At 36.8% G+C, this 13,933-nt stretch overlaps 1 protein-coding gene across 2 annotated transcripts in view; it reads left to right on the top strand.

Moving 5' to 3' along the window:
- The window catches only part of LOC149550901 (uncharacterized), a 103,285-nt gene extending 90,451 nt beyond the window's left edge, over positions 1–12,834 (top strand). The window contains exons 6-8 of one of the 2 annotated variants that reach the window (XR_016352633.1): positions 11,072–11,195; positions 11,895–12,480; positions 12,572–12,834. Coding sequence is in view for 1 of the 2 variants with exons in the window: in XM_089786474.1 (XP_089642600.1) it covers positions 11,072–11,195; positions 11,895–12,395 (625 nt within the window). In the remaining variant the exon portion in view is untranslated. Of the gene's footprint in view, positions 1–11,071; positions 11,196–11,894; positions 12,481–12,571 lie in introns of those variants that run through there. The other variant, XM_089786474.1, reaches the window with a different exon arrangement.
- The last annotated feature ends 1,099 nt before the right edge of the window (positions 12,835–13,933 follow it).

Below are 13,933 nucleotides of genomic sequence, written 5' to 3'. Positions count from 1 at the left end.
TCTTCATTTTCTTTTGCAATTTTAGGTGTAGGCCTTCAATGAACCACCTTTTCTGTAATCCATCAGCTGGCTTATTCTCCATTGTGTTGATCAAGTCCTTTAACTTCTTGGCATAGACTTGGACTGTTTCATTTTTCCCTTGTCTTGTATTGTATATCTCTGCTACAATTTCGTTGTCTTCACGGAGTAGTTGAAATTCCGTTGTAAACTCCTTAAGGTTATCCCAAGTGGTTAAGTTCTAGGGATCTGCATCGGCAAACCAGTCGATCCCAGTCGATTGCAACACCTCGTAGGGTGGATGGAAACTGCCGAACCCATTTGTTTGTATCGGTTATGCCATTCGCCCTCCAGATCGTTTCGCATGTTTTACAGTGTCGGATGGGGTCGGCCGTACCATCTCCATCAAACTTCGGCAGCTTTTCTTTTGGTCCCGCCATCACTACTGGATTTTGTGCATGGGCGTTGTTCGGTCCTGCAACACTGGCAGTGTTCACTCCCACACCGACGGTCTGCACTCCCACATCGGTGGACTGTTCTCCTACACCGACAGTCTACTCTCCCACACCAGCGATCTCAACAGCAACGAACTTTGGTGAAGAATGATCTTCTGAAGTTGTCCCTTCCAGAAGTGTATCCCGGACGAAGAGTTCACTCCACGCTCTTGCTCCCTCGGCATTCCAAGCCATGCGAGTCGATCCTCTTCCGTCTGGACTCTCTTCTCTTGGTGAAGACAAATTCAAAAACTCATCCCTTGCTTCTCCCACCAACTCCACCCGCTATCAAGTCTCCTGCAACAATTCTTCCGCGCTTCTATGTCCATCGGCAATCTTCTAGAACCTCCTGCATTCGGCTTGCTGTGCCAAAATTAAATTTTCCTGCGCAGTACGTATTCTATCTTTTCCCCTTATCTTATTTCGATCTTTGTTAAGCTGATTTGGCATTAAGCTTCATTCTTCCCTGTTTCCAGGTTCATAGGGCAACGGTGCCAAATGTTTACCACATAGATTAATTAAGTAATGCACACAGGTAATGAACAAAAACAACAACCGCAATACTCTTTTATTCGCATATGCCAAGAGATTACATACAGAGCATAAGATCCGATAAGATAAGATGATTTACAATGATTCCAGACGGGGTATAAATAATTCCCGACAAACCTTCCCGAAGGGGTCCGTCGGCTACATAAGAATCCTAATCTACCCGTCTGCTACAAAATACAAAATCTCCGACGGCACAACCCAATCGACTAGAGAATGCAAAATCTACTGACCACATAGATGTGATGAGTAGATAGGACTTTCTGAACCACTTGCACCCTCCCTATCAAAGAAAGAAGATGGGTCTTCCATTTCAAATATTTCTTCTCAATTTTGGAGAAAGCCAATTCGACATATCTTTGAGGGATGGTTCAACAGAGAAAGGGATTCCCAAATACCTGACAATAGAAGTGGGCCCAAGCTAGTGCCAACCTTTGTTCACAATCCACTCAAGGGGCGAAGAATGCCAACCTATGATGGAAGATTTGTGGGGAGCCACTTTAGCCCCAGAAACCAAGCAGAAGAACTGAAGCCTATTATTCATGTTATCAAAATTATCCTCTTCTAATTCAATAAAGTAGTGTCAACTGCAAATTGAGCATTAAGTAGTACCTCTCGATTAAGCATCTGTTGCAATTAAAAAAAAAGCAGGGGCAATTGGGCACCCTTGTCTTATAGACCTTTGAAGAGTAATACTTTCAGTTAGCTCACCATTGATACAATGACCATGGAGGAGTCTTTAAGAAGAATATTAATCCATTTGCAATAATGAGGAAAGCCAAAAGCTTGTAACATACCCATAACAAACAGCCATTCTATTCTATCATAAGCCTTCTCAAAATTTATGAATAATATCACTCCATTTTGACCTTCACTCTTAGCCCAGTGCATTGCCTTCCAACTAGTGATCAAGTTCTCAAGAATGAATCTCCCTTTAATGAAGCCGGTTTGAGTTGGAGACATAAACACATTGTGAAGCCCCCCATTCTTCTGGCCAACACCTTAGCAACAATTTTATATGATAGATGCAAAAGAGAAATGGGTCTCCAATTCTTAACTTGGTTCTTATCACCACCCTTAGGTAAGAGTTTAATAATTCCTCTATTAATTTCAGAACCTGAAGTTCCTTGTTCAAAGAGATCTTCGTACAAATCCAAGAGCTCAAGACCAATCCAATTCAGGTTATGTTTGTAGAATTCAGCCGGGAGGCCATCAGGGCCAGGTGCTGTATCACTTGCCAAAGGTAGTATTGCAGCTTCTATCTCTTCAAGTGAAATAGGCCTATCAAGCCTCAGAGCCTCACCATCTGATATTATCTTAGGAATAAGCTTAACGCACTTATCAAGAGCTGTTTTATTATTATCATTATATTCAGAGGTAAATAGATCCTTATAGAAGTTATAGAAAGCCTCCTTAATAAGTCTTGGATCCTCTGAGCTATCCCCACTAATCTGAATTCCTTCAATCAAATCCGTTTTGTGTTTAGCTCTGATGATATTAACAAAGTATTTAGTACCTTTGTCACCATCCTTCATCCAATTCATCCTAGCCCTGATTTTCTGGCCTTTAATCTTGTATTGCTAGATCTTCTTTAATTGATACCTGATCCATACTAACTGTTCCTCCAATTGGGGATCAGATCCTTTGAGTTGTAATTCTATCTCAATAAGATTCAATCTTCTCTTTGATTCTTGCTCATCTTTGACTCTATCAATTGCTTTTTTCTTACCAATAATCTGAAACATTTTCCTCCATGATTCCACTAGGGTACTCCGTATCTCCTTAGGCCTCAAATCTTGATTACAAAATTTACATAAGCTAGTTACTATTTTAATAGCATCATCACTATCCTCATCATTAAGAAAAGATGTGTTGAGTTTAAAAGCTCCATTTTTTCTTCCTCTACAGTTATTATCAATACTATTTTCCACACACACATTTGCATAAATTGCATAAATTGGATAATGATCTAATATAGATACAGGGGAGACACAAATAGGGGCATGCCTAGCCTTAGATTCAATAGAGAAGGTAGAACTTTCCACATAGATCCTATCCAAACGGCAATAAACGCTTTGATGCCCTCCTTGGTTATTGCACCATCTGAACCAGATATTAGGGAAGGGACCTTTTCTTGAGGCTAAGGAATCAGCAATTCTTAACTCCCTCTTAAAGTTAGACCAAAAATAGTTCATTTCCCTTCCAATTATGAAGATTACCCCCATATTTATCCTCTTTATTTTCCACCATATTGTAATCTCCAAAATCCAGTGTGCTTTAGGGAGACTAGAGGTTAACCATTCCCATAAACATGCTCTGTCTCTATAATCATTGGGAGCATATATGTTAAAAACCCCAATTGTGATATCATTATGTTGAAAAATATCCCATAGAGCTCTCTGATAGGGAGTGGCACTATTTGAAATAAAATTTCAAGCACATTATGGACCAACTAGAATAGCAGTGCCTCCCTTCCTTCTGGTATGATTAGAGTAAAATCCAGTAGATTGGTCCCATAAGAATTTCAAAATAGTAGATGCTTGAAAGCCAACAATTTTAATCTCTTGAAGGCATATAATGTCTTTCAATTTGAGATCATTGCATCACTTCCTAACCATATACTTTCTATCTGGCATCTCTAGGCCTCTTACATTCCAGCTATGTATGTGCATCATTTGAGTTGTTGAGATTTGGAGTTATTATATAGTCTGTTAAAACAATTAGGAATGTCTTTTTCTAACTTTTTACTATCATTAGAAACAGATTGCCTCTCAACTATTTAGAAGACTTATTAACAACTTCAGTAAATGGTTCTTCATTTAAGGTGTCACACCCTACATTACTTACATTCGTCTGGACAATAACAGAAATTAATGTCCCAGTTAGTACTTTATCACTATTCAGAGGTCCATTAGAGGTCCTCCTAATATTCTTTTCTTTGTCCTTAATGGAATTAAGAGCAATTTATTAGGCATTTAGCCTAGGTGGGAGTAAGACTTGTCAATGACCTCAACATTAATCATCTCTTGTTTTTTTTCTAATTGACAATCAGTTACGATTTTGGTGATGCCATTATATGAAGCCAGCACCACTTCAAACTCATCCTCAAAAAGAGGGTTATAACAAACATTCCATTATCAGCAATTTCGAATGTTGAACCAGTCTAAGCGATGTTTTCATCAATAGAAGCCTTACAAGCATCCTTATTAACATCACAATCGATAACCCTAGAGGGATTAATAGTATTATCCACTTTATCTTTTTTCTCAACCAGTCCCAACTTTTCAACTTCCTTTAAATTAGGGTTAATGTCAATGTCAAACTTGGGGTTCTGTAAGTTTCTAAGAGTCGGAGAATCTTTTTTGGTATGTCCATTCCTTTTGCAGTGAAAATACGAACCTAAATTCCCCAGCAGAGATACTTCCCATACAAAATTATCTTCTTCTAATTCCAACGAAATAATCTCAGGAATCTCTACATCCAATGCTAGAGCAAGTAAAATTTTAGCATTTAGATGAGGTAATGTATTTTTAGAGTCTTCAATTTGTAATACTGACCTGAGAGGGTGAACAATATGTGGGATGAATGGCCAATACTTGGGCTGTAAATTTTTAATTTCAATCAAATGAGGGGAAGAACGGGCTATGACTTATTCTACATTCCCTTTTTCTAACCGTTGGAAAGCCCTAAAAAGAGAACAGGCCACATTCCAATAGCCCTTTCTTTAATAGTCTTTCCTGCATACCATGAGACAAACCACAATTAAACCTTTTTGTATTATCTTGCAAAAACTTGAATACTTAGTTTCCTTCCCCAAATGTTAGAAATCCAAGCGTCAAAAAAATTATGTGATGGAAGAGATTATTTATCTAAACAAACAAAAAGATAGCAGTTTCTTTGAAGTGCATATGCTCTTTCCTAATTGCTTTAGCCATGTCTTGTTAGGAGAAAGGGAGAGAGTTTTAAGGTCATGGGGAGCAATCTTACCATCTCAACCACATCTCGCAACTCCATCTTCCTCTGGTTCTCTCCCACCTAGTCGATTTCCATCGGTTGTGGGTCCTCAAAATTTCTTGCCTTTCCTACCAAAAATTCCATTAAGCACTGCCAAGGAAGGACACTCTGGTCTAGATTGGTCAGAGACCACGACTTTGTATGAGGATCTTGTTTCAGCAGGCCTTGTTTCAATGTTTCCTATGTCCTCTGCAACCTTAGCAATATTTTCATTTTTTGAACCCTCTTTATCAATATCCATACCATTAACTATATTCCCATCATTGCTTGGCGCACTCATCCTTCTCACGGGCTAACCTAGGTGGGAGCCGAGAGAGCTTGGTTTGAAAGGCATAAAATCAGACTTAGACCAACAAAAATTATAAAGCAATTAAACCAAAAACAAACCCAAAACAAAGGATGTTAAAAAAATGATTTCAAGGAATGACATGTAATACAACGCAGTCCCAAGCAGAACATGGATTGGCACCCAAGAGGAACATAGAGAGAACGAAGAGCCTGCAGTAAGTACAATTGCAGAAGGCAACACATCACCCTCAGGGAAACCGTACAGTTGCAGAGCTCCCTCTCCTATTTTCCTCAAAAAATTTAACTCCTAGAATAGAGAAATAATAACAGATTGCAAGAACATGAAATTGGCTTCTAATTATCTCCACAATTATGGAATTACAATATTCAAAAATATGACATGCAAAGCCACATGAGCATTTCTTTACAATATTCGATAGGCTAGAGCCACCATAAACATATGCCCAACTATCCTAAACATCCCTATGGGCCTTCTTTATATAGACAATTTTAACTGTCCAAGAAGATTCTAGAAATTTTTAACCCTAAACCTTGAGGCCAACCAAACCTAAAATATTAATATTCATATTTTATTAAATTAGAGTAGGCCCCAACAACTTTCGGACCTCAAAAGAGATTTTGAAGGAATTTCATTTTCACCCATTTCGGGTGGCACAACTTCCAAAGGCCATAACTCCTTGCTAGTTATTCCAATGGGTTATTATAATACCATTTCAAAAATGCCATGCAATTGTTCTACAGCGCTTGACTCGCGCAAGCTCCAGTCAGCCGAGGTTTGAGCCCTTTTTGGAGCCTCTAAAGCCTTCAAAATTGAGTTCAAAGTTTTAAAGCCCTACTACCAATACTGAAAATTTTCATTATCTTCAAAGATAGAATTGATCTTGCTATGAAACTTTGCTGCCAGACTTATATATCTATAATGAACCCTCAGGGAAGAAATCAGAACATTCCGAGCTTGAACGATCAACTTACTAAAAATTGTAAGCTTCTTGAAGTGCAACAAACCAAAAATATTTTTGGTGGATGCAAGATTGCCCTTACGCTCAGGATGCTCCTACATCATTTTGATGTCCATGAGAGCATGGACCCGAATAATGCAAGGGTTCATGAATTAATTGCTTTCCTCCGTTGGTCATCTGGGGTTGACAAAGATGCACGTAGGTTGGATGCGCCTGTGGGTGGGAAACCGTAGAACTTTTTATTTGGCGTCAAAAGGTTCCAGCGTGTGTGGTGGTGGATGGGAAGCAACAAATGAAGGGGCGGAGAATGAGAGGCATGAAGGAAGCACCCTCAAAGGTTGTGGAGGCAGAGTGGCGGCTATGGGCAATTCTACATGGTCCTTGGTTTGGGCTCAAGCCCAGTTTTTGTTTTTTCTTGTCAATGGTTTGATGTTGCTCTTTGTATTTAGTGAATGGGTTTTTGAGGTTGGTGGCTCCATATCAGAAATGTATAGCATAGCTACAAGCTATGTTTATATCTGTATAGTCATTGATTCCTCTTCAACTCTGAAGGTTTTTGGTAGGGCTGAATCGTTACTGGATTTGTAATGATAGAATGCTGGTGTGTGGGGTGGTGTATCTGTGTGGGTTTGGCTTCAGACCAGTCAATTTTGACTCAAAAATCATGATGTATATTTCGATTATTAATAATAACTATCGATATTAATATATTTCTGATAATAAAAAAGGGTCTTAGTGTTGGCAATGCCCTCTACCCAAGAGAATCCTTGGCAACAAGGCAAGCCCCCTTATACTTATCAATGGAACCATCATCTGCTCGCTTGGTCTGGTTTCCCAATTTGTTCTGGAATCATCTAATAAGAATTGAATTATCACCAAGTAGTAATTACCATCCACAAATTGATGGGCAAACAGAAATTGTCAGCAAGTGGAATGAAGTGTATTTGCGAAATTTCTTAGCTGAATATCAGACAGTCTAAATCAAATGGCTCTATTTAGGGGAGCATTGATACAGATAACATCCCATATGTCTGTTGCATTGACAACTTTTAAAGCCTTATGTGGTTATGATGCCATACCTCTTGTGGATTTGGTTATTGCAGGTAGTAAGTACCAAGGTTGTAAAATCTAGTTAAGCAAAGCCAAGAAATCCTAGGATCACTCAAAGAGAACTTACAAAGAGCACAAAATCAGTAAAAAATATATGCAGATGAACATATCAAATCAAGAGAACCGTAACTGATCCATGTACACTATATTTTATTCTTAACGCACATGTTGATTTAATTAATGAAAGATATAAAATGTAGATAATTTTAATGAAAGATATAGTATTATTTGTCAATGAATGTTATCTCTGAACATTGAAGATGATTACCATCGCTCATTTATGGGAAGTTCGATCAAATGAACCAGAATTTTGTTATGAAACAATGACATTTCATAACTTAACAGCATTGACTAATTAAATATAGACCATATTGAAGGATGTGAATGAAGTGGAAGGGTGGTGTTGGAGAGACAGGGACATGCCTTTTCCAGAAATGGTGTTTCTATCAGCTGGGTATAAGAAGCAAACGATTTCCCACTCCTGGAGGCATCAAACAGCACAAGTACTATCTACAGCAATAGCTGGAATGCAACTAGCAAGTTTGAGCTGAAATCTCTGATTGCGGTACTGGTCTAGATTGGCTGGCAATTGACAGTAGAAAGCAATCATTAGGTGGATAGTACTAATCTGTATGTTGCTTTATTTTATTGTTAGTTAAACAGAAATAAACATAACGTTATATTTATAACAAATCAGAGATTCCGTATTTGACAGTGAATTGATCCAAACACAATCAGACATACATCTACATTTGTAGAAAATCAATAATTTGTAATTCTTAGTTTACACAACGAATCTGGTTCTCCACCTTATTCTAATGCTTTTGTAAGATAGGGAATACGTGAAGGGAGAGGCAGAGTAATCCATTCACATGATGGGAGGGTCTCAACATGGGTAATAACCTTGAAGCCTGCTTGTAGACCGTTTCTGTGCCCTGATCACAGTAATTCTACTATCCTTTGTTGGGGTTGGTAAGATAGGGAAATCAGATTAATGAAATCCGAAATATCAGAAGAAAATAAGCAACAATATGATATATTTGATAATTAATATTTTTGATAAAATTATAATAAGATAGTGAATCTGTCTAAATCCTGCTTATGTGATAGTTTGTAGTTTGCTGGATCGTATACAAGTTCATTGTTGGCCAAACCAAAACCCTAATTTTGTGCTAATTCATGCTTTCTAGGTCAAGCTAGAGCAGTTGTAGAAAGGGAGACGCTATGGAGAACTTTCAAAGTAGGGGATATGGCTCTCTTGAAGCTACAACCTCAGGAAATCTTTTCTAGAAAGGAGCTAAGTAGAGAACTCGAAATCAAGATTCTATGGCCCTTACAGAATCAGACAGTGAGTTGTAGAGTTTGCACACAAATTGGAATTACCAAAAAATAGTAAGATTCACAACAAATTTGATGCCTCTTGTTCAAAAAGAGCTTTAGGAAGTCAAAGCATTCCTCTGTTGAGCTACCTCCATTGGACGATGAAGGGAAGTTGATTGATTCCCATGACCATTATAATTTCAGAGAAAGGAAACCAAGAAATAAGCCAATGGCAGATATCTGGTTCAGTGGAAAAATCTTATTAAAGATGTTACATGGGATGAGGAAGTTCTTAAACATCTTAATTTACAACTATTTGAGGACAAGCAACTTTTGGTAGGGAAGATTGTAATGCTTCCTCCCTGCTTATATTAAGGAGGTGGCATTTTCCCTGCATAGGTGTTGGGTTTCTTGTTTCCTATAGGTTGCTGGCCTAAGACCATTGCTATTCATTAAGATGTTTTGTGAAAAATAGTTTTAACTTTAAACCACATAATGGGTAAAACTTGTTTTTTAGGAGAGACAAGTTATTATAAATTAATTTGTTGCTAAAAGACACTTGAAGGGTGGAGTCCTTTGGAAGAGAAGGATATAAAAGAAGTCAACCAAGGAAAACGGTAGGCATCATTGAAGACATTTTATATCTTTGCTTTTATCTCTGGTGGAGTAGAGATCATGTTGTAACAGCGTACGAAACCTGTCGAGGCTTGAAAATTAAAGGACAAATGCGCTTTTGTTTTCATTGCAGAGTTGGTGGATGGAGTCCTGACTCAAGCAGATTGGACTTCATTTTCCAAAGGCATTTCAATGTGCTAAATTGCCACAGATTTCAAGTAATTCAGTAATTCAACAAGGACAAATATCTGACATAAATCTAAACTGATTTCTGAATTTTCCAAACAAGAAAAATAAAATTTAACTGAAACAATTGAGTTATTGATCAAAATCAGAAATTTCTTATTGACAATTGACTATGCAAGTTTTACTGTGAGCCAGATTTTATTATATTTAGGGAAAAATAAGAAATGGACATTGCATATTGCACATAGCCTAACTTTTCTTGTATTTTTGTGTATTTATATGTTGGAACTTTGCATAGTTCTTCCACTGCTATTCTTCTTTCTCGCCAATATTTTGAGCAATAACTACTTTCTGCCCTTTCTTATTCTTCTTGATAAATGTCATTTTTATTATTACAATAAAGCTTAGTCACCAAGTGCATGCACCCTGCCCTTGTATCCGGATTCTGGTGCTGGTGTATTTGCATGTGCCCAGGGAGTGCTTTTTCTCCCTGTGGGTGCATCCAGATGCAAATCCATGCACATCTGGATGCACCGAGAGGGAGAAAACATATAACTGGTATTAAAAGTATGCTTCCAAAAATACACTATTCATCAACAAACATGATGCATATATAGAGTGTAATAGTTATAGCAAAATCTAACCTAGAAAACCATTTTAAAACTGCGATACCCTTTGTAAATGCTGTATTGTTTGATCAACCAAAACAGCTAATAGAAATTATGTTGTGAAATCTGCAGAAAAATTATAAATATGTAAAGCTTTGTTGTAGGATATCTGTAAAACTGATTTAAGTTCAACGAGAGCTGTAAATGTATCTCCCAAAGCTTTCTCTGCATTATTCTGATTTTAACATTTGATGAGATCTGTACTGAAGACTATAACTATTTCAATTCATACAAGCTTTCTGCTACAGACAAGGCTACCTACTCTTTCAATGGAGTCGTGAACATACTTTTGCATTTATCGTTGCAGTAGTTAGTCGAGTTCTTAGTATTTATACTTTTGTAATTGAAAGGATTTTCTGGTTTTTTCATTGGAATTGTGAGCATAGACATATATGATATGGCTTATTGGAATATTTGTGAATTATCAATTGGCACTTAATATTTATTTTTGGCATTGGACATTGATCAATGATGAAGTATCATACTATCAAATGATTTACTTTTGTATATTTCTTTAATTTTTTGGTATATATATATAAATTTATAATATACATATACACACACTTACCCAAACGCATCCAAAAAAATCATGTAACCATGTACTGGGTTCTCGTACCCGCATCCACATCTGATTTCAAACTAGTAACTCAGCTGAATAAAGGATTGTTGAATTTGATATTTTTAGCAGTTATACATTAAGATCTACTCGAGAAAGATTAAACAAATTCTCTGAAAGGAAAAAGATGCATGTACATTATTGCCTGTAGACCATTTCAACTAATATTTATTTGTGTATAATATCAATATGTAGTCGAAGAGTTACAACTTTGTTTCATAACTTTGTTTGCAGTTCTGAGGCTAACAGATTTGAAGAGTGTGAGTTAGTAAACTGTCCAGTTTGCCGAAAGGTTATTCATGCTAAAGATGTTGATCATGTGCGGCGGTTTTTGACATCTGGATTAGATCTTCAGGAGGTAGCTATCCATTTTCTTATAATTGAGCGGGAATCATGTTACCCTGGTTGATTGAGAAAGCTTTAATTTTTGTTTTCTTTGTTGATAGAACCATGTATTTTTATATTAATCTCTCAGCTCTACTGTTAATTGATCCTCAACTGCCCACTCCCCAATGATTAGTCTTGCATGTTTGTCTTGTTAGAATTTCCTCCTTGCCTACATAGAGTTTCTTCGCATGGATGGAGCAGAACTTTTGATACAATAAGCAATGACCTGCCAAATCCAAACTGATAGCAAACTCTTAATTCAATGCAAAATAACCTCATCTTCAAATCCTGGAACACAAATTTAGTTTACTTGTTGAATAAGTGTAGATATATACAGAACTATGACCATAATTCCAAAGCCTTAAAAAATGATATTATTTGTTGAATTAATTTTACCAGTTTGTGTAGCTTTGGTTTCTACTTGAAATATTTACTGAGAAGTGACGTGATGTATGGTTATGGCAAAGACAACAAATCTTGCTGTTACATTTGAATGGACCGATTCAAAGTTGATTTTGATAATAATGACTTCTCCTGTCATGGGTTTGTGCAAGCAGCAATCCTCCTAGTTGAAGAGAGTTTTTTGTGGTCGAAAAATTTGTTACATTGTAGATTTAATCAGAATCAAAGCTTCTTACGTACTAGTTGAAATGTTTTTGTTTGTTTTCAGAATGATGAAGGAAGCATATTGAACAATATTCTTTCAATGGATGCGGAGAATAAGAGGAGAGAACAATTTGCACAAATGTTCAAGGTACAGAAACAGTGTGGAGGGATTATTGAGCCTAAAAAGCTCATCATTTTACCTGGCATGTTTCTACCTGGTTCTGCACTTGCATCAGTTGAATTAATTGATAGTGACAACGAAGAAACTGCCCCTGTTCAAGATACAAATATGATGAGGCGTGGTTCAGTTGAAACAGCAACTGCTAGCCCTGATCTACCTAGCTCAAGTACAAGCACCACGTCTTATATTGAGACGGAAGAGGCAGGTGATATCATGGCTGTTGAATGCTCAGATGGCAATTCCAGGAGACTGAACTTTGGGAAGCGGGGAAAAAATAATTTTAGAAGATCTGATAATCAGCAAAATTCCCACAAACAGAAACAGCATTCAAGGCGACAAACAGGTGCCTTACCATCAAAGACCTTTTGGATCAAGAAAGAATAGACGAAATCAATTAACTATTGCAATGTGCATTATAGTCTGCACTATTAATTGCAACTGCTACTATGCGATATACATCTGAAATATTGTAAAGTTTCCAACCCTACTTAGTCATAGGTTTGTCTTTTGTTGAATCGTTTGTGAATATGTATAACCATTTGCAGGAATTCATTTTGCAGAATATTTTGGCGAGTGCAAAGGTCATGAAGAAGAAGATTGAGATTGTTCATAATAGACAAGTTTTTAAGTTCCCTATACCGTTTTGTATTAAAGGACATTTTCAGATGATTCCCAAGAAAACAGCATACTTGGTTTTATTATCTGTAACCCTATATAATTTCAAAGGTAAAGTTGGGGACAAACTTCTTCATTTGTCCTTATATATAGTAAATGTTAGACTAATAAACATGATAAAGACAAACTTGATTGTGATTTCCCAGCAGCAAGGTGCATCTATTTTTTTATTGAATAAAAGATAAATACCACCAGAGCTGTAAAATAATCAAAATATCACTGCTGTAGAAACAGCTCCAGCAGCAGCAGAGTGAAAACATCAATAAATCGCTGCTGGAAAAACGGCTACAGCGGGCATAGACATAGTCTGTATAAAAGCAACTATAGCAGCTTAACAACATAATACATAACTATTTAACCTTACAACATCGGGTTGTTATAATAATTTTGAATTGGTCTGGTTTATTACATAGTTTATCTCCTAAGAATTCTTAATCATAGTACTGCTTCCAGTTTTTGGGACAGGATGATGCAAGGACAATGGACCACAATTTCGGGGACAATATTTTTTCCCAAATTTTGGGAATGGGAGGATTACTTTTTTTAAATATATCTGATGTTTTATACTACAAACTGACTAAAAATTAATAAAAATATTTAAAGTTAAGTAATAACAATGTACTGATTTTGAAAGTATAATTATGAATGCAATAATCTATGTAATAATCATTAATATTATTTACAGCGATGAGCAAGAATAGACAAGATATGCTCTGAACAGTATTTACAAGTTCATCTCCCTTTATAAACCCCACCAAATTACCAAAGATGGAATTAGGGTTGTTACTAGACTAAGCTCTATCGAATCTGTCCAAATAATGAAATCAGTAAAAAAATGACAAGGATATAGAGCTAAGTGGAGCAAAACTTGAAAAGAGAATCCTAACCATCAGTGGCATAACTGTTTTAGAGGTCTGGTATGCTGCAATGGGCATTTGCTACAAGGTCTACTACACAAGTAGAGAAGGATTTGGAATAGCCACATTCATCAACACTTCCTATTAGATGGTTAAGGAGTGAAAAGACTTCGACCTCTATGAAGTCACAAGAGAACAACTATTGGACAATTTGAAAAGAACCAAAACAAAACTAGATACAATTTTAGGTATATCCCACTTATCGTGCCCTCTTGATGATTATAGCAGAGAGCCCTGCCCTCTCAATATTCGAGCCTTCAATGTGATTGCCATCAAAGGCTTTTTGCTGCTTTGTGGACCTATCAAAAGCATTCGACATAGTGCAATGTA

This window comes from Cupressus sempervirens, chromosome 6, assembly GCF_028749045.1.
Source record: "Cupressus sempervirens isolate cs-2001-9-10 chromosome 6, ASM2874904v1, whole genome shotgun sequence".
Lineage (NCBI taxonomy): Eukaryota > Viridiplantae > Streptophyta > Pinopsida > Cupressales > Cupressaceae > Cupressus > Cupressus sempervirens.
This window is presented reverse-complemented; position numbering and strand designations above follow the sequence as displayed.